Source organism: Lacerta agilis, chromosome 12 (assembly GCF_009819535.1).
Source record: "Lacerta agilis isolate rLacAgi1 chromosome 12, rLacAgi1.pri, whole genome shotgun sequence".
Taxonomy (NCBI): Eukaryota; Metazoa; Chordata; class Lepidosauria; order Squamata; family Lacertidae; genus Lacerta; species Lacerta agilis.
The window spans coordinates 9,546,815-9,573,064 of record NC_046323.1 but is presented as its reverse complement, the minus strand read 5'-3'; the positions used below and the strand labels follow the sequence as shown (position 1 = coordinate 9,573,064).

The 26,250-nt window shown below is 42.3% G+C and overlaps 1 protein-coding gene across 1 annotated transcript in view; it reads left to right on the top strand.

The window, feature by feature from the left end:
* Nucleotides 1-14,943: 14,943 nt before the first annotated feature.
* TMC2 (transmembrane channel like 2) overlaps nucleotides 14,944-26,250 on the top strand; it is a 37,842-nt gene continuing 26,535 nt past the window's right edge. The window contains exons 1-5 of the mRNA XM_033165039.1: nucleotides 14,944-15,086; nucleotides 16,809-16,899; nucleotides 17,950-18,031; nucleotides 19,111-19,217; nucleotides 22,994-23,092. Coding sequence (XP_033020930.1) covers nucleotides 15,040-15,086; nucleotides 16,809-16,899; nucleotides 17,950-18,031; nucleotides 19,111-19,217; nucleotides 22,994-23,092 — 426 coding nt within the window. The 5' untranslated portion in view covers nucleotides 14,944-15,039. The remainder of the gene's footprint in view (nucleotides 15,087-16,808; nucleotides 16,900-17,949; nucleotides 18,032-19,110; nucleotides 19,218-22,993; nucleotides 23,093-26,250) is intronic.

Sequence of the window (26,250 nt, the reverse complement as noted above, 5' to 3'; positions counted from 1 at the left end):
TCTTATGCAAGAGCTCAAATTCGAAGTGGAGGGGCAATCCATATGCATAAAAATCAATGAAAGGTTTTATTTACCATTTGACTTCAACAGGATGTAGCTCATTCATCAGAATGACTATGAATGGGAAATGATTACATGGAATAATTCTAAGTATTCTCTAAAGTTTGCTTAGCACAGCTGCTGCTGCTGCTGCTGCTGTTTCTCAGATGATTGCAGGAACTCTAAATTATATCCTTACAATTGTCCGTAACGAGCCTGTTGCCGTGGTTCATGATAAATACAGAACAGGTTTTTGGGCTCCCTCTTAATGTAAAACTATGCATCAGTAGATAGTCGTTGCCATACCAGTTCCAAAGCGTAGGAGATGCAAAGCAGCTGGAAATGTATATCACATTGACCCAAGGATATGCCATCTTTCAAGTTTCACCAACATCCTCACCAAGCAGTATTGCCTTATATTTTGGAATTTGAAATCAAGATGGAAGGCAGATCAGATCAGTTTGGCTTCCAACCTCAGACAGGCTTCCAACTTCTAACTATGAACTATTTCTATTTGATTCTTACTCAGCCTTCAAATCTACATCTGCATTTATAATGAACTCCAAACACAGAGGCCGAAGGCAATTGCGTTATTTTATTATTTGTAATTCATAATCCAGCAACTAGAGGGCTTCTGGATTTCCTGAGATCAGTGGAGAGAACACTTGCATAAGTACAAGTAGCAGGGATTTTTATTTTTATTTTATTTGTTTTTTTGTAAAATGGTGCTATTTCCTGATGTCCGGGATTCCTTATTTACTCCCTTGCTACACAGAGCTAAGCCAAGGTTCCCCATACCTGCCTCAGAGCTTGTAATATCCTGAAAGAGGACTTGGCTGGCTGGCTGGAACCCTGAACAGGAGCATTCCTTTTGGGGGATGAGGATGCACTGCAACACTGGTTTTTCCCCCCAAGTTCTACATTTCAAGATACTATTTTTGTTGGGTAGACATGCAAAATTTCCCTTGTACTGTTTGTTCAGATACATCATTTAATACATTTTTAAGAAGTTTCTAATGTCAGGGTAAAGATAAAAATAGGCCAAAGCTGCGGTCTACAAAAGGGATAAACGGGGAATGTGAAGCCGATAAGCAATTCCTTTCGGCATTCCATTGTGTATAAGCAGACGCTGAAACGCCTATTTTTGCACATGAAATACTGAAAGTCCCCTGCTAGTACAGCTTGGCAGAGTATCAAATTTGATTTCTTTGTCTGGTGATTGACTGGAATCTGATTGCTAACATGTCATTTTGTTTTTTGTCTGCAGCAAAAAGCATTTTCCTCTTGGTTTCTTTTTTCAGTTTGCATCTTTTAATTCAGTGTAACCCCCATTTCCACAAATTCTGAATGGATGCAAGGAAGGAAGGAAGGAAGGAAAGCTGTGATTACTAGGGTTAGGGTTCACTTTTATTTATGTGTTGGAGTCTGTACTCCTCCGAACACAAAATCTGGTAAGACTGGTGACACAAAGATGCCCTTTGGTTAACCCAAGTCCTCTCCTGTCTCTCTAGGTCTTTATATAACCTGATATTAGATGGTGACAAAGCAGTCCTTATTGATGGGCACGGGTATCTGCTCCAAGCTTTGGGGATTTATATTGCTCCTCATCTGCTTAACTGGAGGCTGGATCATGGCCATGGATTTTAAATGTAATGCGGATTTTGATATGCACAACACGTTTCCTGATATAGATATAAAAATGGGGCTATAGTTAGAAGATTCATGGGGTTCATTATTCATTATGGAATCTTCTCCCTTGTGATGAGAATGTTGAGACATGTGGCATCTTTATCTTTCTGTTGAGACACACACACAAGTATGTATGTATGTATGTATGTATGTATACACATGAATGATTTTGGAAGCAAGCAGACTCCAGAAGAAAACAGCATAACCACTAATCATCATTAGATTGCTGGGGCAACAGTGTCAGGTGGTTGGGGTACAAGTAATACATTATTATTAATTATTATTATTATCATCATCATCATCATCATCATCATTCCCCCCTAATGCTTCATTCAATTAAGCCAAGCCCAACTAGACTCCCCTATCTCCTCCTCTGTCTCTCTTCTAGACTCTGTCTGCAGTCAAACTTCAAGTGCTATTTTTCTGCCCCACCCAGTAGCTGGAGACTGAGAAAAGATTTCCAGTCAATAAAGCCCTTTTGTTAAGCCCCTGTTCACCCGTCCGTTGCCTGATGGTATGCATTTATAACAAATGAAATACATATATATGCATCCTACTGAATGCATTTAGAAAGCAGAGAATGTTTCCTTATTCAGGGACAATGATCTATCTTTATATTTGTTTGTTTCTCCATATACAATATATAGTGATCTAATAACTTTTTTTTTTACTAGATCTTTGAGAGTAGGATCCTTGATTGTTTCATCAGTTCTTTTGTCAATCTCCACAGGAACCTGTGGGTAATTTGCTTAGTAAATTCTTCTCTACCCAGGAGCCCTAGTATATCTTCCTGTGTATATGATTTTGAAGTTTCTACACAAAAGGTGTTAATCCCAAGGTATTATTAATAACACTGTATCATTCTAATTAGAGAGAGAGAGAGAGAGAGAGAGAGAGAGAGAGAGAGAGAGAGAGAGAGAGAAGGGCAATGAGCACATTTAAAGATAATTCTGGGTTTTGTATGTGGAGAACAGGGGAGGATTTTTATAATCCAGTCACATCAGCGATACTCTGCAGGCCATGCAAAAACTCATACTGCTTATATCACAACATCTCCACAGGCATTTCTGGCTCATATATTCACAGAATGAAAAGTCTTCTTTAAAAAAAACACCAAACAGGAGTATGCTTTACTTGGTAAGAAACACTTTCTCATCCTGTCATTTCATACATATTTGATTGGCTGGTAAAAAGAAAGCAACATTTCCCTCAGTGAATTGGATTAACTACAGAGGGGAAGAGATTCTGATGCTTCTCTCAATGAGATTAGCAATAAGAGCACTCAGTTGGGCTGGTCAGTTAGAGAACTACGTAACTCAATAAAGCAATACATAAATGGCAGAGGGAGAATGAAATGCAAGAACAGAAACATTCTCAGTTGTAAATGCTTTGGAGTAAATGAACCCTGGGTAGAACTCCATGACAAAACATTTCAACCAGTGTCATTGCAACTTTTCATATCAGAGTTATTTTTGTTTATTGAGATTCAACTTAATTACAGATTTAGGGTTTAATTTGTGTCTACATTTTGAGTCACATATCCAAGAATTGACTTCTATATCCAATAGGCAATTTTCCCTTCTAAGGAAGGGATGTGGCTCAGCAATGCAGCACATGCTTTGCCAGAAAGTGGTCCCCAGTAACCATCTCTAGCATTCCCAGATGGAAAGATCAGGCGGCAGGCGATGTAAGAGCTCTTTACCTGAGATTTTGGGGAGCCATTGTAAGTCAGAGTAGGCAATACTGGGCTTCTATATATATATATATATATATATATATATATATATATATATATATATATATATATATATATATATATATATATATATATATATATAATTGTGTCTGAGCAAAAATGCTAACTCTGGAGTGGCTAAGAGAAATTGACTAGGGCAGCTTACCTGTGATTAATGTGTTGAATGGATAGTAAAACTACTGGGTAAAATTACATGACCTTGGACTTAAGCACCACAAAAACATGATCCACGCACAGAATTCAGAATCTAGCTAAGCATCGTATTATGGTCAGGAGGACAATATATAACATATTTTTAGACCTCACACTATTTGTAGCAGTTATTGGAAGAAAAAACTCTTGTGGGACCCTAAGTTGTGAGGTTTTCTTTATGTGTTATTTGAGATATAGAATTTAAAACATCCAAGTGAGGTTATTTTTTTAAAAAAAGAATGGGCGTTATTACAGATCCATACTTGTGCTTGAAGAAATGAGAGAATACTAGAGTCTCAGTTGCCATGTAAAAAAAATTTCTCTCTCTCTCCTTAAGATAGGGAATGAATGCTTGAAGGCACATACTGAATATATGCCCAGGAAATGACATCTGTCTCAGTCTGTGATCAAGATTCCCAGCTCTTCGAGTTTCTATTTATATAGGGAGAAAAATAAGACAGCTTGCCTAACTCTTCTCTTCAAACACATAATCCAGAATTTTTAAACCTGTTAACTGTAAATTCTGAGGCTATAAACAACTGAAAACCCCTCCCCAGATTCTAACTTCGCTTCCATTACGGATTCCCACCTCACTTATGTTAATTCATAAAATGGGTCCACCCTGTGAAAAGGGCAGCAGACTCAAAGAGGTTACATACATGGGTCCAGTGTGGACAGTTGAACTGGGGGTGCTGTCTACACACGGGCTTCCGGTGAGCTGAACCCCTGACCGCACAGGGCCCCAATTCATGGAGAGGTCCATGTATGCGGACTTTTCTAGCTCAGACATCAACGCTCCACATGTGGATGTTCGAAATTGAGGCAGGTGAGCTCTGCCAGCAGCTTTCAATGCATGAATAGGGGCTTAACTGATTCTCCCAGCTGCTCAAAACATTTTCTTCCCTCGGCTGTCCCGCTGTCAATCACCTAAAGAGCCCCAACAAATTTCTAAAACACCCAGTAGGTGTCCTGATAGGAGAGTAACACCTTGCTCTGCAAGAAGAGGAGAGAAATTATCATCACAGAACACAGGGCTCTTAGCAGGCAGGTCTTTGCTATGTAAATTTGCCATCACAAGAGGGAGCTCTTAATTGCTTAGTGAAGTAATTCTATTCAGAGCCTGAATCACAGAATCATAGAAGTGTAGAGCTGGAATGGACCACTAGGGTCATCTAGTCAGGGGTCAGCAAGGTTTACCAGCCATGGCCCGGATCACTCCCATGGAGATTGTCCGTGGGCAGGACTGGCACAGTGCGATGCCGGAAATTGTGTCTGCGCATGTCTGCGGCGCTGGAAATTGCTTCTGCACATGCCCAAACACCGAAAATAGTGCCTGCACAAATGTAATTTCAGGCGCTGCTCGGCGAGACCCTGCACCACGCTGCGCCGGTTTAGGGCGGCTTGGTTCAGGGGTGGCTCATGGGCCAGGAAAATGGCTTTCATGGCCTGCACGTTGCCGACCCCTGATCTAGTCCATTCCCCTGCAATGCAGGAATTTTTTGGGCCAGTGTGGGTGATTTAGATCATATGGAAAGTTTTCTAAGGGCCCCAAAAATTCTGGGAACTGTAGTTTAAAACTGTTAAGTGTTGTTAAGGGACACCCCCCAAAATTCACTTTACAGAAGTGGGCATATGTTCACTGTGTGTGCCTTCAAGCATTCCTTCCCTGTGTTAAGGTGGGAAAATGTTTTGTTTTTTACATAGAAACTGATACTCTAGTTTTCTCTCATTTCTCCAGCTGATCATAAGTATGGATCTATAACAATGGTATATTCTGTCTTTCTAGGGAAAAAAGACACACGCCCCGAATGCCTTTGTATTTAAGTCAGGAAAAGCTACATATGAAGATACATGCTACATATCCAGCACATACCCTCCAACATTTTTCCAATGAAAATAGGGACATCCTATTCCATCATCATAATATTTTTATTATTTATACCCCATCCATCTGACTGGGTTGACCCAAAAACTCTGGGTGGTTTCCAACATATATAAAAACATAATAAAACAATAAACATTTTAAGAAGAACTTCCCTACACAGGGCTGCCTTCAGATGTCTTCTAAAGGTTGTATAGTTACTTTTCTAAAGGTTGTATAGTTACTTATCTCCTTGGCTCAGGGGTCGCATAACTCCATACCCTCCAACATGACTCCAACCCTCCGGTGAAAATAGGAAAAGCGGGACGTTTTAGGATCAACTCAGAAACCGGGACGGCTTCTGTAAATCCAGGACTGTCCCTGCAAAATAGGGACACTTGGAGGGACTGCTAGTAAACATGTAGTTTGGACCTTTATGGCATTTTTCCCCAATCAGGAGAAGATTCAATTTAACACATTTATATGGGAGTTCCAAGCACTTATATTAAAGCCGTTATGTTGCTTATAAAAAGGATTAGGTAAATTAATGGTCTCTAGGTCTGTCGCTGGCTATATAACATCTCCAGGTGCCTGTGAGTTCCCAAATGCTTCTGGTTGGCCATAACTGTAAAAGAATATTGAACCAGGCGGATCAAATCTGACCGGATGCAACAGTACTTTTCATCTTAAGTTCTCCAGTGTGAGCCAGTGTGGTGTAGTGGTTAAGAGCAGTAGACTCGTAATCTGGGGAACCGAGTTCGCATCTCTGCTCCTCCACATGCAGCTACTGGGTGACCTTGGGCTAGTCACACTACTTTGAAGTCTCTCAGCCCCACTCACCTCACAGAGTGTTTGTTGTGGGGGAGGAAGGGAAAGGAGAATGTTAGCCGCTTTGAGACTCCTTCGGGTAGTGATAAAGCGGGATATCAAATCCAAACTCTCCTCCTCCTCCTCCTCCTCCTCAAAACAAGTCTCAGAACGGAGATGCCACTGACAGCAGCATCACACCTGTTCAAGGCCATCAGTCTGTGTGCATGCTTTAGTGTGCACCTAAACATAGCCAGAATCTAATAAATTTGTCCCATGGTTTTCATGAGACAAATTTAGGAATTGTTCTCTATGTGCAAGGCTTCGTGGGAGCTATATAGAAGGTGGCTGAGGCAAGGCTGAAAGAAATAATATGGAGGAACTTTGAGAACAGGAAAAGTGCCTTTACCACAACTAGCCCTTTGTCCACACACATACATAGGACACCAGGGCTTCCAGGATAGGGAATGAGTCTGCGGGGCCTCCTTGATTTACGACACTTTTGTTTTAAAACAAATTAAGCACATACAGATGGTGCTGCACTGGAAAATTTGACTGGCACCAAACTGGTCTTCATTTTTTCCTAGCAAAGTATTTAACTGATCAAATTTATGTACAGTCAGGCAAAGATTCCAGGATGATCAATCAAAGCAAGGTGTTTTATATATATATGGTAGCAATGGTGGTGCCACATAGGTGCCTCTAGGGAGGAAATTCAAAAATGAGGTGCCACCACTGAGAAGGCTCTCTGTCTCAATTTACCTCAGGGACCTAGAGGAAAACCTCCCAATCTAACCTCTGGTACATAGCTCTTAAACCTTGTAGGGCTTTCAAGGCAAACACCTGCACTTCAGATTGTGTACTTGGAACATATAACTACCATCAACCACTGAAAGTCTAACGAGCAAAAGGGGGGGGGAAGGAGCTGCATATTTCTATGAATATGCAAGAATCAAGGATTAGCACTGGGAAACCTGCTCAACTAGGGATTATTTATAGACAAGCTGAATGTTGAATAAACGTAACCCAAGGATTAATTAGCTAAAGCCTTATGTTAACCAAAAACGAAGAAAGAAAGGCAACACTATCTGGTTAAATATTAAGGAGTCTGTTGCGTGTGCTTTCAGGATCCAGTTGCAGTTTCTCTGCTAACACAACGTAAAGGGGAGGGGGTACAAAGTTGTCGGAAAACCCTTATGTCTGAGGTTTATTAAAAATCATAAGGTAACTTAGAAAGTGCTGGTGTCCACTAAAAAAAGAGAGGTGGGTTCTTGCCACCCTCCGATCCACCCACTGTGTAATCCAGTCCTGTCACCCCCAATGCCTTGCTACAGCCCTGCAAATTGTTCCTGCTCTGCACACTAGTCTGACATTTACATAAGTAATTGTTTAGGTTCACAGTTGCACATTACTAATTTATATCTTGCACAGAGCAAGCTCTGGGGGCAAAAAAGCAATCTGTTAAGTTATCAGCCCATAACTCTGAGGAAGAAAGAAAGGCAGCAAGACATTTTATCCTCCTAGGAAAACTAATCCCATATGCCGAGTGGAAAAAACAGAAGATGTAAATGCTTGCCACTTAACAAACGGGTAAGTAAATTACGAGCCACGCTGAAGGCATAAATCTGTACCAACTATCTGTGGAAGGTTTCGGGCAGGGTCTCCTTTTCAGCAGGGGAATAAACGGGGAACCATTTCACAAAGCTGCGTTCAGCTTTGGACGGTGTGTGAGGCAATAAAAACGAAGGTGAGAGACCTCATGGACACCTGTGGTTTAGGAGATCAGTCTTCTCGGTCTCCTTTGACAAACAACCACTAGCCCTCACTACTGCAGACATGGCCTCTTCTCTGTCATATGGGTCTACATAGACCCCTAGGTCTGTACTTGACGAGGGGAGAGGGAGGAAAAAATAGGAAAGAAATTAACTTATTTTGAAGTGTTCATTGAATTCTAATTAAGCAGTCCTTGGCGTGTATGTCCCATCTTCTAATGCAGATGCTCTGTCTTGCCTGTGGTTGTTTTTTGCTTCAGTGGCCCCTGCTAAATCATGCCCCTTTCTTTTTCCTGCTCTCACGCACCATCATTTCATCTATCTTGCCTGGACAGATTCTACAGAATATTTACATTTGCATCTATCTGTGCCTCGAAGGAAGGACTACCACACAAAGGATGCATCATTTAAAGGATATAAAATTCCTGCCTGCTCCATCAGTTCAAAAAAATCCATCTACCATGCAGCAATATGTTTCCAATAGAGGCCAGCCAGTTGCTTTCAGGAGGCTGCACAAGGATGGTGTAACACAGGGTGATCCAACCCACAGCCCTTGGGCCACACGAGGACTGGGAGGCCTATTTTTAGCAGTCCTCAGCAACAAGGTAAACTGTTACAAAAAATGTAAGTATGATCATCTTTGGATACCTTGAGTACGGTACCAGAAGCAATAGCTTTCAGTGCCAACAGATGGCACTGAAACATGGCATGACTACCAGGGATGTCAACTTCAATAAAATATGGGGAGGGGGGCCAGGTAAGCCCCACCCCACATAACTGATCCCAAGACGCACACCATTTGAATGGCAATGCCCATCAACTTGGGGGGCAGCCCCCTCTAATATTTTATTGGGGGAGCCAAAGGGACCTCAGCACCTAGGAGTTGGCTCCTATGATGGCTACATATACATATGACATCACTTGAGTCTTCAACCGCTTTCATATTTTGTAATTAATTATAGATATTCAATTAAATATATTCTGAATATTCAATATTAACTATATTACAAAAACTTTAATTTATGATAGGTAAAGGTAAAGGGACCCCTGACCATTAGGTCCTGTCATGTCCAACTCTGGGGTTGCGGCGTTCATCTCGCATTACTGGCTGAGGGAGCTGGCGTACAGCTTCCGGGTCATGTGGTCATGACTAAGCCGCTTCTGGCGAACCAGAGCAGCACACGGAAATGCCGTTTACCTTCCTGCCGGAGCGGTACCTATTTATCTACTTGCACTTTGATGTGCTTTCGAACTGCTAGATGGGCAGGAGCTGGGACCGAGCTACGGGACCTCACCCCATTGCAAGGATTCGAACCACCAACCTTCTGATCAGCAAGCCCTAGGCTCAGTGGTTTAACCCACAGCACCACCTGGGTCCCTTAATTTATGATACAGAAATTTAATTCAGTGTGTGGGCCAAGGGTTCTGTGTTGAAGTACTGTTGTGGCCCACTAAGTTCTTCTTTTAACTTGAATGCCACCCAGCTCACCCCTAATCTGTTCATTTGCTCCCAATTTTCCAACTCCGGAACAATTCCAATATGCTCACTTAATACCCTCCATATGCTGCATTTCTTCATAATTCACCCAGAAATATTGGAGACCCTTAGATAAAAAGATGTGGGGCCTGTACGTCATGGGCCCGCCCCCTCTAGGAACACCTCAAGTTTGGCAAAGGGTTTGGCAAACATTTCTGCCACGAATGAGATACTCAAACCATCACAGTGCTGTGTACACTAGAATTTGCGTTGCTCTCCAAAGACATCGCAGAGCATTCTCCAAAGGGCTTTCCTTCATGTTTAAGTAATGTTGTGCAATGTAATGCCAACAGGTGCTTTCCGTGTCGAAAAAAGATCAGAGCCGAAAGTGGCTGGATAGGATTGGTACCGCGAATCTCCTCTCAGCCGGCAGACTGTAAGCTGAAGCGGCTGTGTAACAGAAGAACAATGTCTGGGAGAACTAGTAGTTGCAAGTTGACTTGATGGCAGTGCTTTGTGAACAGCAGTAGGTAGCCCAAAGAAGGCAGCCTAGCACTCAACTGCGTATATATAACTGGTGGCCATAATATCCTCGAGCAAGAGAGGAAAAGATGCCGAAGAAGAAGAAGGAGAAGTGTGAATTAGAGGTCATTATGGAAGACGGTTTGTATGGAATCACCTGCATTTGGTCACCATTTCTTGATCTTGTGGGAAATAACTTGGCATTAAATTCATACCCAATGCTCAATGAATATGTATTTGAGATTCCTTTGCAAGAAAAAGCAAATCAGTAATCTGCACACTGTTAAGAATAGCAAAGCAGGAAAAAAATAGAATTGTACAAGGTTTTAAACTTACTTTTCTCTAGCCCAAAGTTCAGAGGTGTTTCCCTCCCCCACCACCCCCTTTTATGAGTTATCTACTGTTATGCTGAAGTACCAACAATAAACGTGATCATTCTATGTGCTGTTTTGCAGTCGGGATGGAGATAGATGGCCAACTGGAGAGCGACTCAGAAAGTGAAGGTAAATGATAGATTAACAGCAGCTGCCTTTGATGGTGTTAAAGAATTTATTTTCCCAAGAATTACATGCATTGTGTATAAACTGATGCAATTGTTCAGTGATTGTCAGCTGTCGGGTGTGTGTGTGTGTGTGTGTGTGTGCTTGCCATAAAATGGGTGGCTAATATTTTTCAGGCTGGCGGTTTGGGCCAAAAGAGAGACCAAAAGGAACTTTGGGTGGCGGTGGGGTGCATCAGAAAACTCTCTGGTTTCTCTTCACATCATATAAATTGTTTGCCTTCCATGAAAGTATTTTGGTGTCACACAATTGCAGCTGGGAACTCATGCGGTGGTCAGTATAAACATATACGGTATATATATTATTAACAGGGGAAATAAGAACTGTAAAATATGGACAAATTTGGGGTGTCTGTGGGAGCCCACAAAACAATTTTGTGGCATCATGGCATCATAATGGAAGACCCATAGGAGCAATCATTATACATACATACATACATACATACATACATACATACATACATGCATAAAGTTTTTTTTTTGTCTAAATGGAAATGGTTTTTAAACTAAAAACTGGGGTGGGGGGCTCTTGGAAGGCTACAATGACTGTTCCCCGCATCAAACGGAGTGCGGATTTTGCGTGGTCGCGCGCAGCTGCCTGGATCCCAGAGCAGCTCCTGGTAGTTCAGGCTGGCTTCACCTTCCCGGGCTGGGTACCTGGGGTCTCCACCTACCCAGGCAGCTGCCCAATCCCGCCTGGGGGAGGTGTTGCCAGGGGATTGGCCAGGTAAGGGGAGGGAACACAGACCCACACAATAGAAGGTATTACATACCTGGGAAGCACCACTCGGGCCCCAGAGCTTCTCCCACCCTCCACTCCCTCAATTAACCTTTTCATTTTTGCAGGTTAACCTCTTCTCCACAGGTACACAGGCACTGCTATGTCAAGGCCGCTGTTGAAGGGCCGGAAAGGAATTTCCCTGCATTGGCAGGTTTCGCCTTTCCCGTAGCAATACGTCACAACTTTGGCGGTTGCAGGCCTTGGGCGGAATCCTTTAGTCATCTTCATAAAGGGGGTGGGCATGGGGCGGTGACCCCACGCCCCCATTGTGGCATTGATACCAGGGTTCCCATTAAAGGGGTTTTGGGGGGAGGCATTGGCCATACGCCCAGAGGTTGTCATTGCCCTCCCCCTCCAGCGGCGGCGAACAGAGGGGCAGGCTATCTGCTTGAACATATGTTCTCCAGAGCTAGCCCAATCCCCTCACATGCTGGATAACCCTGAAGTTACCCAGGTCCCCGGCTGGGGAGCTGGGAAGGATAAACGCCCAATGCCTGAGCCAAGGTCTCCCTACATCTGAATCTTAATAAAGTAGTGGCCTAATTTTAATCCCATAGCACGTTGCCTTGTGTCGTTACTCCACTCAGGAGCTGCCTGGGGTTTGGGGAACTGTGCCTGACCGCGCAAAAAAACCCACACCCTTTTGACATTATGGCATAACAATGCAGGACAATAGGTGTAATCAAAATGACAAATTGGAGGAGCAGAAAAATAAAATTGCAGGTCCAGATGCAGCCTCTGCCTTAATACACAGTCTCTGGTTCTTATCGAGAAGTAATTTTCCCTATTAGATCAGTGGGATTCTATTCTATGGGCTGATTCAAACGTTCTTAATGTAACTGACAATGTCAATGGTTTGGAAGGGGTACAGTGGATCATCTGTACGTCATCCCGAAAGAAGAATCCAAGTGTCCTAGACCTGAAGCATCCTATCAGATGCATGCCCACCCTTTCACCTGAGAGCAAGGAGATTCCATCACCTCTCAAAGGCAGCTGATTCCAATGAACTCCACTTACATTTAGGGAGTTCTTCGTAATGCTGCATCAAAACTGGCACTGGCGAACTACTAAATCCATACTGGTGGGCTAAGCATGGGAGTGGAACTGCAATAGAGTACTAAATTCACAAATTTATAGTTTTGGCAAGACTTACGGCAGTGATAAGAGGACAAACAGACCAAAAACTGAGTGGGATTGTGTAAAGGAGTGTATGAAAAAATATTGTTCTGGTATAAATATATCAATATGCAATGAATGAAGTTTGCAGGGTAAAGATAAGGAGGAATTGGTTATAAGAGGTATAAAGGTAAAATAATATCAATAACACAACAATCAAACTTAAAATGAGAGAAGGAAGTCATATAAGCATGGAGGGAAGTCAAGATTATATGTAATTTTGTTTGGACTTTTATATTATGGATTGATGTTTTTCCTTTTTCATTTGTGGCTTTCTTTCCCTTTTTCTTTTGTTCTTTTCTGTTTTGTTGATGTTGTCCATTCTGTTTGTTTTCAGTTATTGTAATTAGCAATTTAAAAAGAAAATCCACAATTTTCCTATAAGGGAATCACCCATGGTATTGCCTACTATGTGAATGTCTTAAAAGCCTCTCCTAACATACTTGAAATAATAGTATTATCAGCCTTTAGGGCACTTGTCTGACTGTTGTGATAGATGCACAAGTCTGTTATAGTGGTTTGATACATAAACAAGGCTGTTCCAGACACCATGACAGTCATTGAGGATGTATTTTCATGCATCTGATTAGTTGTCTGTACTAGTAGGCTATTCCTTATTAACTGATGGGAGTTTTATTGAAAACAAGTATTTCTCCCTTAGATACAGATGAGGAAGAGGATGAAACGATAGTCAGAAGGTGGAATGCAAAGGAAACTGCTAAGCCAACAAAAAAAGAAAATGAGAGGGATGCTGATGATGAAAGTGAAGAGGATGATGGAGAGAGTCCCAGGAGGAAGAAAACTAATAAGAACAAAAGCCAGAAAGCAGGGGACAATGTTGATGGCGATGAAGAAAGTGAAATGGAGGAAACAGCAAAGGAGAAGAAAAAAGGAGGGAAAACTGTTTCCAGCAAAGAGCAAAAAGATGCTGCAAACAAGAAAACAAAAGGGAAGAAGAAGAAAAAGAAAAATGCAGACGAGAGGTAAAAAATCACAAAATATGCTTAAGGACTTCGATACTTGGGCATTGGGTACAGATAACTATTTACAAAAAGTCTATGCTTTTCTATCGGTTCTGAGTGGCACACAAACCTTTACACCACTGCTTTTCTTAGCAAAATAAACATCTGTGGAGTCCATTGCTTTCCCGGCACCACTTCTGTGTACTTCACTAAGAGAAATTGAGATTTAATGATGTGCGCCTTTCAGGAGTATTGCAAATACAGTGGTACCTTCGTTCTCAAACTTAATCCATTCCGGAAGTCCGTTCCAAAACCAAAGCATTCCAAAACCAAGGCGCGCTTTCCCATAGAAAGTAATGCAAAATAGATTAATCCGTTCAAGACTTTTAAAAACAACCCCTAAAACAGCAATTTAACATGGATTTTACTATCTAACGAGACCATTGATCCATAACATGAAAGGAATAATCAATGTACTGTACTATAAAATAAATAAGACAGTATTGTAGATGATAAAAATTAAAATTATTATTTTTTCTTACCTGCACTGATGATAGTCATTGTTTGGATGGGGGGCTTTTATCCATTTCCGCAGTCACACAATCAATCAATCAATCAATCAATCGGTAGTTGAAGTGGGTTCCACCCAGTCACAAAAACAAATTAACCGGAAAACCCTCAAAAACAAAAACGCAAAGTAAATAGCAAAAACAAAAGCACCAAACTTAATCCATTCCGGACGTCCGTTTGACTTCTGAAATGTTCAAAAACCAAGGCACAGCTTCTGATTGGTGCAGGTGCCCCAGAAACAATAGCCAACAGCTGCATCAGACATTTGGCTTCCAAAAAACATTTGAAAACCGGAACACTTACTTCCAGGTTTTTGGTGTTTGAGAACCAAGGTGTTTGAAAACCAAGGCGTTTGAGAACCAAGGTACCACTGTAGTGTGTTGTGTATTCAGGCATCAGTGTCCACATTTCATCCTCATTTCGATCCTTTATCAGTAACAGATAATATTGACCAGGTCACCCAGTATCTTACATCTACCATCACATCACATGTTTATAGCCAATTCACATGTTTACTGAACACACAATAGCCACAAAGTTTGTGACACATGCCAAGGTATCCATCTATCCATGGTCAACACCTGTCATCAAATGCACATGTTACTCCTGTTTTTGCAATGGAATACAAAACGCTGGATCCTTTGCATAGCAATGACTGCACATGGTGAGCTGAACACATTTGATGAGCTGATACATGCAAGGTTTCAAAGCACTCACCACGTGAATAAAGGAATGAACTGTCCCTGGTCCTGATCCTGTCTTTTTGCTCCTAGTTCTTCCTCATCTCCCAACTCCTCAGACGATGAGTCTCTATGCGAAGAGGAACTGGCCAAGCTAAAGGAGCAGGTGGAGGAGAAGAAGAAACTCATTTCAATCATGAGAAACAAACCCTGGCGGATGGCAAAGAAATTAGCTGTGCTGAGGTAACCTGCAACACCTCCCCCAGTGATGTCAATTTTCACAAGGGACATGTATGTGTTTAGGCTTCTCTTTCAAAACTGCAGAAGCTGCCCTGCAGCCACTATATCATTTTGGGAAAGCAACCAATGTTTGCCATATCGGTTGCCTTAACAAGAAGAACACTGAAAGCAGGAATCTGTTATCGGTCTTTGTAACTGAAGGCCAGATGATGAGTAGAAATCTCTTCAACTGATACCCAGCTTTGGCTCATTTTATTGCTTCAATTAAAACACACACACCTGAATGCCTGGCTTTCAGAAACCTTGTTGAAGTAAGCTCTCTGCTCTTCTTTGATTATTTATGCTTTACGCTATATATACGAATCAAAGTGATCCTGTCCCAAGAGCTTTCAGGTGTTAGACATTCGGAAGCAGTTAGGAGAAACATATTGCATCAATTACTGATTTGTGGAGTACAGCTGTCAGGCTCTTCCAGCGAATGACGCAATGTGCCCTCAGCTAATAATGTTTACTGGCCAGCATCAGGGAGTAGCTAAAGCTCAATGGTACAGCATACAGCTTGCTTGCTGAAGGTCTCAAGTTCAGTCCTTGGCATCTGAGCAGGTGAGAGGGGAGCATTCTGCCTGGGACAGGTGCTGCCACTCAGACCAGACAACTGAGCCAATTGTCTGGTTCAGTATAAGGCTTCATGTGTAGATTAACTGTTTTAAAACCTAATGGTTCATTATGGCTGTTTAAGAAGGCCCTTGGCTGAATATTTTCTCTTTTGGGCATATTTATGTTTAATAATCATTTTGTCTTTGCTATTTTAGTCCTGATTTTTCTGCTAATATTTTTATTTATGATTCAGTTGAACTGTGGATTATTTTATATTCACCATTCACCATGAATTTCAACTGAAAAATAGAAATAATAATAATAATAATAATAATAATAATAATAATAATATAGTGCAAAATGATGACCAAATTATTTCATACAAAGACCCACATGTAGAGCTAGAAGAGAAAGCAGGGTGAGTTACTAGATGCTAAAGTATCAAGGAAATGCAACAGAAGGAATTAGGGTTGTAGTTAATTAAGCCCTACTCAGAGTAAACCAACTGAAATTAGTGAACCCAAGTGCGTCACGTCCAGTAACTGCAATGCCTCCACCAATTCAAGGCAACACAAAGAACCATATAGATCAGTAACCCCTCATGGGGTGGGAAAATGTAGCTTTTGTGATGAAGATACATCCTTTAGTACTCACTGAAAGTTCCAAATCTGAGTAAACTGGTCAGTTGGCATTTGGAGTTTGTCAGTTGAAGTAACTAGGGAGGGAGACACAGAGAGGACTACCTCAACATAATGTGGCTTGCCATCTTACTAAGAAAGTTGTTCACAGACAGTGATGCAACAATGACCGAGTCACTGTGCTGAGAGAGAAGAAACCATGGCAATTAAACCAGTTTACATTTATAGTGTAAATATCATCACGGAGGAGAAATGATGGATAAGAACCCCTTTGTATAACATGATAGCAGACATGACTTCAGATTCCTTCGAGATGGAAGTCAGGCCTTGGCACTGCTTTAGAACTCAAACACTGTGACTTCAGTGGTTATACTGCATTTGTGGTCGACACAACAGTAAGTGTTAAAAGCTTCTACCAACTTCCCAATATGCATTATTATTATTATTGCTGTTGTCATTAATATAACCACCTTTTCAAACTTTAAATTAGGGAGGCTCAAGCTTTTGTGGAAAAGTTTGAAGGTGCCTTGGGAAAAGGAAAAGGAAAAAAGTTGTATGCCTACAAAATGATGATGGCAAAGGTAAGCGACATGAGGAACTCCGATGAATGTAAGGTTTTTCCGTAATTTGTATGGTGCATCTTTGCTGCTGCACTTCTTGCAGTGAAAAAGCAAACACAGGAATTGAAGATGAGTTGAAGATGAGTTTTTAAAGCCATACGTCAAGCACAGTCAATGTTGAAATAAATGGAAGAACCAAACCACTGCTAAATAAGGAAGGCAGTATGAACAAGGGTTCCTTAGACTACTTACAGGTGAAACTCGAAAAATTAGAATATCGTGGAAAGGTTCATTTCTTTCAGTAATTCAACTTTCAGTAATTCAAGGTGAAACTAATATATGAGATAGACATGACATGCAAAGCGAGATATGTCAAGCCTTTATTTGTTATAATTGTGATGATTATGGCGTACAGCTGATGAGAACCCCAAATTAACAATTTCAACTTTGATTATGGCGTACAGCTGATGAAAACCCCAAATTATAACAGACAAAGGCTTGACATATCTCACTTTGCATGTCATGAGTCTATCTCATATTATTAAATTCCAGTAGCTAATGAAAACAATTTCTTACATAAATGGACTTTTCCATGATATTCTAATTTTTTTGAGTTTCACCTGTAGGTGTCTCCTCACTTTAAACAGGGCTGTCCAACATATTTTGTTGCCAAAGGCAAAGAAGTAAATGGCCTCTTTCAGGTCAAGTCGCAGAGTATCCAAGGCCAGTTAAGTTATTCTGGCACTTTTGACAAAACAAAACAAAACAACCCTGGGAGTAATAGTAATAATAATCAATCAATTTGCTGCCCTTTCATGACACTCAAAAATCAGCTGCCTCACTCTGTCTAATGGTAAAGCATACTGCTGGAAAGAAGAGTCAAAGTAAAGTCCACTTGTTCTCCCTGTCATCAATCAAAAGAGCTCAATGTCACTGTCTAGTTGAAATCCAGCAGTTTTAGATGAGGGGCTCATCTTTAGTTTTTCAGGACGGCAATAAATAATTTTAACAATTCCACAATTCTGCCTGCAGCCCCGGAGCAACATTACCTTCTATTGTGTTTATTTCCAGAAATGGGTCAAGTTCAAGAGAGATTTTGACAATTTTAAGACACAATGTATACCATGGGAAATGAAGATAAAAGAAGTGGAAAGTAAGTTTCATTGTTCTATGGGTATAACTACAGCCTCCTTCAGGTTGATTCCCCGATATTTCTCCAGTTTTTCACATGCTGGCTGCTTTATTCCTCATCAATGGTTTCCATTTATTCACTGAAGCCAGCAAGGGCAGTTGTCCCATGTGCTCAAAAACATGAGTATGGTGCATGCCTGCCTAAGGAGATGCCTAAACTTGTGTTTTGAGAGGATGAGAGGAAAAAGTTGAAACCTCTGCCTGATCTGAAGTGCAAGAGGCACCTTTTTCATGGAAATGGCTGTGAGCATGAAGGCCACAATAGCTCAGTTGGTTCGTGTGTGGTGCTGACAACACCAAGGTTGCAGGTTTGATCCCTGTATGGGTCAGTTGCAAATTCCTGCATTGCAGGGGGTTGGACTAGATGACCCTCGGGGGTCCCTTCCAACTCTACAATTCTATGATTCATTTCCTGCATTATTGTCACCATTGTCTCTTCTTCATCTGAACCATAGGTGCCAACTCCCTGGGGCCCTGGGTGCCTGAGCACCCACAAAATTCCCCATGAAGGGGCTGGGCACCCACAAATTATGGTGCCAGGGCATGACACCCATGGCCCCTGGCAACCATAGTCACAGGGCCAAGTTGGCACCCCTGATCTGGACTGCTCTGTATGCAGTCACAATGGCCAGTCAGTTTCCCTTGAAGCATCAGCAGGGATCAGTCAGTTTCTCTCATTGATACAGGCAGCAGAAGCAGAAAGTTTGTGGGTGCAATCTTTCCCTCTGAAGCAGGTAGAACCATGTGGGCACAGTTTCTTTCTCTCTTATAGGCACAGCTCTAGGCAGAGAAGCATCAGGCAAGGAGAACGTTAAGTGGCAGGTGCCTCCGTTGTTATAGGGCTTTACCTAGAGGGTTACTTGGCACCAAAAGCATTTGACAGAGTGAAGGTTGACACGGGAGTGTCAATAGTTCACCAGTGATAAGAGGATGGCCACCTGCTCAGTGTGTCAGAGCCAGGCATGGTTTGTAAGATAAATTGGTAAGCTGCTGGCAGGCTGAATTCAGCACTTTTCTAATGACACCTTCTCATTATTCAAGGTCATTTTGGTTCTTCAGTGGCCTCCTATTTCATATTTCTACGCTGGATGTATGGAGTGAACTTGGTCCTGTTCGGCTTGATATTTGGATTAGTTATAATTCCAGAGGTAAGTACGGATGAGATGGTTGGACAGTGTTCTCGAAGCTACTAACTTGAGTTTGGCCAAGCTGCGGGAGGCAGTGAAGGATAGGCATGCGTGGCGTGCTCTGGTCCATGGGGTCACGAAGAGTCGGACACGACTGAACGACTGAACAACAACAAAGTACGGAAATAATAATCCTCCCCAAAAAAATGGTTTGGACCCAAAAGACGTTGAGTTGCATCAGCTCATGTTGCAATAAGCCATACCACCTACGTGGGCTATTTAATACATTGCATATTGAACACCGGGGCAGACCTCTAGAGAAAGGCTTTGCTCAGGGGCAGAAAGCATCTGCTTGGCATTCAGAAGGTTCTAGGTTCATTCTCCATGTACGTTGAGAGACCCCAGTCTGGAAGCTGGGACAGCTGCTGCCACACTGTGTAGACAATATTGAAATAGATTGGCCAGTGGCCTAGAGCCTGGGGAACCTCAAAGCAGGTTTTTGGAGTGCCTAGGAAGAGGAGAGGAAAGCTGAACTCTGCTTTCACAGCACTGGATACAAACAGGGGTGGCGCTGTGGTCTAAACCACTGAGCCTCTTGGGCTTGCCGATCAGAAGGTCCGTGGTTCGAATACCCATGACGGGGTGAGCTCCCGTTGCTCTGTCCTAGCTCCTGCCAACCTAGCAGTTTGAAAGCATGCCAGTGCAAGTAGATAAACAGATGCCGCTGCGGTGGGAAGGTAAATGGCGTCTCTATGTGCTCTGGTTTCCGTCACGGTTTTCCGTTGTGCCAGAAGTGGTTTAGTCATGCTGGCCATATGACCCAGAAAGCTGTCTATGGACAAACGCCAGCTCCCTCATCCTGAAAGCAAAATGAGCGCTGCAACTCCATAGTCGCCTTTGACTGGACTTAACCATCCAGGGGTCCCATACCTTTAACTACAAACCTTAGTCTGGACCCTGGAGCCCACCTTACATTGTTTCCTAATATTAATATGTGCAGGCAGCAACAGCACATTTCTCTGCATGGAGCTATCAAATTCACCCTAGCCTCTTGCTGCTATCATCTATCAGCCCCATCACCCTGAATTCTTGCATGCAAACACACACACACACACACACACACACACCACAAACAAAGATTACTTCACAATCTTTGGGATGTTGTAGTACAAAGCCTCTCTCCAGGCATGAACAATGCCCCCAATTGATCCAGCTTTTTGTAGAGGAATGTGTGCTGCATAGAGAGATAAATATAATCCTTTTACGGCATTCAGGGGAAATATAACCCATGACATCCCCCAAGAATTCTGCCATCAGCCGAAAATGAGCAGAATTCAGATTACTGCTATGTAAAATATGATCTTCACACATTACTTGTGAAAGGAGAATGTTTAAGTGTATGGGTGGCTGGGGTTTTATTCTGAATTTTCTTAGTTTCAATATTTTATTTTATTTTATTTCCAAGCAGGAAGGACAGTACAGATACAAGCCATGCAAGGCAACAGATCAGTGTTAACTATATGAAATGGGAGACCATTGTAAAATCACAAGATTTCTTAGCTAATAGGAGACATCATTCTCGTTCTCTGGTTCCTAGTTTAATATACTGCAAAGAACTCCATGTAAAAATTAGCCTTTGGGTTTTTACCCACCCTTATTCTACCGTGTTTCTCCTAAAATAAGACACCGTCTTATATATTTTTTCCCTCAACAAAACACAGTATGGCTTATTTTCAGGGGGTGTCTTATTTTAACCGCATCGCATCGGTACGCTGCATAGCCACGCCTCTCCAGGCTGTTTTAATGGGAGGTGCTACGTCACTATGGCTTATTTTCGGGATATGGCTTATTTTCGGGGAACGGCTTATATTTCGCAAATGCATAGAAATCCTGCTATGGCTTATTTTATGGCTATGTCTTATTTTAGGAGAAACACGGTAATAGATATTGTTAATTTGAACATGACATCCATATACAACATCAACAATGCCATTCGGGTGCGGAATTGGTTTTAAACAATGTTGTAAAAAGTTTTGTTGCTAAAAAGAGTAAGAAGAAATCTGTTCATAAAATAATGGCTACCAGTTCCCTTAATGTATTCAAGTAAAATTCCATGTTTATATGGATTACAGTGCCCAGATATAATTATGCCACTGTGAATATTTCACAACTAAGCCTGCTAAAAACAGGGGAAGGGTAAGAAGCATAATTTAACTGAGAGAGGCAGCTGTGTTAGTCAGTTGCAGCAAAAACAACAGAGAGTCTTGTGACACCAAAGCAGTGGTTCTCAAAGGAGGATGTGGCATGCCACAGAGAGGTTGGCAAATGTGGCAGGAAGATTCAAGGACTATCAAAGAAGCATTTGGACATTTATGTGTAGAATGGATATACAACCAGAAACAGTATCCATGCCTCACTCCCAGAGCTTTGTGTATTCTTTGACAGTTCTCCATGACAAATTGTTGTGAACAGGGATTTTCAACTCTGACAAATATGAAAGATTAGAAAAGAGAAAGGCTTCTTTGTGTTGATGAGGAGATGAGAGTTGGTTTGTCTCAAATTAGACCTGATATAAATGAGATTAGCTCACACCTCTCATTGAGTTATATATACGTACTTAAGGTACATATGCAAGAGGCTCGTTTATAATTATATTTTGGGAACAGATCGTGTTCTTATGTATTTGCATTGTTTTATATTTTATGGAGGTCCAACAATCATATTATAAAGTAGTTGTGCTCTGTGTTATAAATCAAGCGCTGCTAGGAGTTGTTTCCTCTTTGTTTTCCAATGTATTTCTTACCAATAGAAAAGTTGGTGTGGCGCAAGCAAATGTTTATTCTGAAAGTGTGGCCTAGAGGGGGGGAAAGTTTGAGGACCACTGGACTAACACAATTACTTTGGCATAGGTGGGTGTAGAGAAAATCTGTAAAAAGTGGGGTCTAATGATAACGTAATGATAAAGTGGCACTGTGGGTTAAACCACAGAGCCTAGGGCTTGCTGATCAGAAGGTCGGCGGTTCAAATCCCCAAGACGGGGTGAGCTCCCATTGCTTGGTCCCTGCTCCTGCCAACCTAGTAGTTCAAAAGGACGTCAAAGTGCAAGTAGATAAATAGGTACCGCTCCAGTGGGAAGGCGTTTCCGTGCGCTGCTCTGGTTCGCCAGAAGCGGCTTAGTCATGCTGGCCACATGACCCAGAAGCTGTACACTGGCTCCCTCAGCCAATAAAGCGAGATGAGCGCCGCAACCCCAGAGTCGTTCGCAACTGGACCTAATGGTCAGGGATCCCTTTACCTTTAATGATAACGAAATGCAAAAAAGCATAGTCCCTGACAATTCAGTAAAGAGACTATTCATACCAGCAGTAATTGGTGATAACATTGAGGATAACACTGGCTTAGAATGTATCTCTACATTTTGCCTCAAAACTTTCTTTCTAGGAGGGGTAGAGACTTCCTTTTAAAAAATGTCTGGGGGCTGCCACTCCAAGCTCACATTGCTTGCCAGCTCCACTTTTAGACCTTCTCAATCTCCTACCTCTTTCCTCTTATAGCTAGCCCCAAACCCACCTTCCTCATCCATTACAGCTGGAGTGCAGAATATTTTCTGGATAGAGGGGCAGATATTTTTTTCATATAAATCAGCCCATTTGTCTCACATTTTAAAAACAACACACCTTACCAACAGGAAAGGCAAGTTGCTGTGTTGTTATCGATGGGTCGGGAAATGAAAGGACATTTTCAATGCTTCAGAAATTATATTTTTTTTAAAAAAAATTATGATTAACTTGTTCCAGATATTAATGGGAGCACCATATGGAAGCATACCAAGAAAAATTGTACCCAGGGCTGAGCAAAAAACTGCCATGGATTTCTCTGTTCTTTGGGATTTTGAGGTAGGTGTCTTCAGATTTGTCTCATTTATTTATTTCGTTTGTATACCACCCATAGATCTGATTTTCTGGGTGATTCGCAGGCCATTAAATATACAAAATAGAATGCAACATTGAAATGATACAAAAACAATTTAAAACTAGCATATAAAACCAGAAAGGGGAATAACTTAGTGCAAAGATCTGAAAGCACTAAAATAAATGTGCCTACTATAACTGAAAGCTCAAGGACAAAAATGCCTTCACCAAGAAGACCAAAGTGTTGGGGATCAGTCACAGCTCTCTAGGAGGGCATTTCTCTAGATACTAGGGAGGGTCTGGAGGATCTATTGAAGATCTTAAGGTTGGGGCAAGTACTTAAGGGAGAAGGCAACCATAGGTATTGCATGGCCTTGAGCTGTTTAGGCATCACTGCCAAGAAGGCCCCTCTGCCTGGTTCCCTGAAACTTCACTTCTCTCCGTGAGAGAACTGCCAGAAGACCTTTGGAGCTGCATCTCAGTGTCTGGGCTGAAATCAAATCAAGCAATGTAGATGTATGTGTGAACCAGTCCCAAGAATCCTTCCTGTGTGTATGGGTGGACTAAACATTAGCCTTCCCCTTAGTAGGGATCCAGACACCACATTGCTGCCTCAAAGGTCCACAGAGCCAGCCTGCCTGCAAAGGCACTGAAGCTCAGCACGAACTGCACCATAAGCATAATATCTGGGAAATGCTGAGATGAGATTTAAGCATGGAAGTAGATGAACAGTCAGCAGCGCTGATCCCGGCAGACCCTGCTTTTGAATGCACGTATCGGAGAGAGACTGTAAGACTTTCTCAACAAATGGGTTACATAAAAGAGGACAGTGGAGGGGAAAGAATAGGCTTCATTTGAGCTCACGACACCATTTCTGACAGAGTTTTTCTGGAGGCTATAATCTTCGTTTTATTCTTGCAGCGGGGAAAGCCAGCGAAATAAAATATAAGCACAGAGCGAGACCCCAAGCTGAAAATAAACTTTCTAATGAACACCAAAACAGAGCTTGTTTGTGTTTGACTTTCTGTTGTGCTTTTTGCCTTTAGCTGTCCCAACAATCCACACAATAGATTCTGACCCTGTATCCACAGGGCTGCATGGTGCCCCTTATTTTCCTTCCTCCCACGGCTTCAGTCTCAGCAGCAACTGCTGCGGCAGAGAACGAAAAGAGCCTTTTGTACACAGCAAGAGTACGTTCAGACATCATGCTAGGTCAACAAACTATGGTCCACACAGCTCCTGCTCTGCTCCTCCCTTAGTTGGGGGCGGGGGCGGACAAACCATAGACCAGCTGACTTTCATATTATGTGCAGTTATTATGGTTCGTTTCCTCTCCAAACAAACCACAAACTGAAGCCAATGTTTATTTTTTTGGTTCCCAGTGATGGTTTGCTTGATTGGGAGAAACCAACCACAAGTGCTGGTTCAGATGTAACAGTAAGCCAGCCATTCCATCGGAAAGTGCGAGAGCTCAAGCATACACCAGCAAGCAGCTCAGGCTTCAACAAGCAATGCTGCGTAGATCAGTGTTATGTCTGAATGCAGCCACACACTGTCTGGTAGATACCATACTGAAATGGCTGTATATTCCAAACAATTTACGCAAAAATAAAAGAGGCTTTGGCTGATATATCCTATGCCCTTTTAAAATGTGGTTCTTTTGGGGGGTATTGGGTCGTTTTTATTTTGACTATATATATTGTGGTTTTATATTTTGATTTTGTTCTGTGAACCGCCCTGAGACCTCCGGGTATAGGGTTGTATATAAATTCAATACATAAATAAAATAAAATATATCAAGTTAGGGCTTATCCACACTTTTGCCCCACTTTTTCCAGGCATAGGTCTGTGCTTAAATGCTCTGTCTCCAAGCGGGGGTCTTATATTTGGGTGGGGGAAGGGTTTGCCCCTGAGCTTTCCCTGTGAAAAACTGCTCTTTAACAAATGCCTATATGTGTCCTGAACCCCTGGCCTACCTGGCAGCAAGTCCGGGGGTCAAGTCACATGAGCAAAGTCAGGAAATGCAATCCACGGTCAATCCAAATAGCCAAGTCTGAAGTCCAGCAGTCAGGACACAGTCCAGAGTCAAACCCAAAACATAAGTCTTGGAGCATCCAATCCAAGGTTCATCAACATGGGCAGTTGAGCAGACACAAGACCTCAGCTCTACTTCCAGTTTGTTCTTTGCTTGCTGATTGCAGCATCTGGGCTTGATGAGGCCTGTGACCCTCACCTGTTGTGAGCCTACTCCAGCTGAGGAATCACACCCATATTCCCAGAGCTAGCAAGCCCTACCTGGCCAGCCAGGGAGATGGTCTGTGGGCCCTTGTCTGCTCAGCCTCCTGGAGCACCCCTTCCGCTGCTCCCTACTCTCCAGAGCTCATCACATTCATGGAGACATGGGCCCCTCTGGCCCATGATGAGTCCTGCTGCTTTGGTTCCTGTGCACTGACCCCATCCTCTGTCATCCTGTGAGTACTTCCTTCCCTGTCCGCTGCTTGCCCCGGTATGTCCCAGTCCTGGCAACATCCCTTGCCAGGATCCTCTTCTTCCTCTTCGTCATCATCCTGCCAGTTCATGGGAATTTGGGTTTTCCATGAATTGATGTTTGCTCCAATTGAGGTTTAAACAGCGGGCTTTGCGGGGAAAGCTCTGTGGCAAAAAAAGATAGAAAGGGGGGGGGAAGGACACCCGGGCCCAGAATTTTAAAGTGCAAACCATGCCTGGAAAGAACGAAGGAAAGGTAAATGTGGATAAGCCCTTGGACTCAGAGCAGATCCATTGAAATCAGTGAACTTAAGCCCAGTGATTTTAGTGAGTCTACTCTGTGTAATCACCCTTTGACTGAATGTGGAGGGGGGAGATTAGAGTCTCTTCCAATATTGTTTCAGAAGACAGACATGTCACACTCATAGAGATATGAAGGTATAACTTGGGAAAGGAAATCTATCTGTCTGTCTCGGGGACAATGCAGCTGATCTAGAGATTGTATGAGAATTCTGTCTGACATAGTAACGTCTATGAAATAGCAATCTGTGACCTCTCTGCTCAACTTCTATTTTTGCTTCTTTTCTCGCACACACAGCAGAGGTAGCAGCAGACAGATAACTTGCAAAGGGATAATGGAAATTAATTTTAGCAGC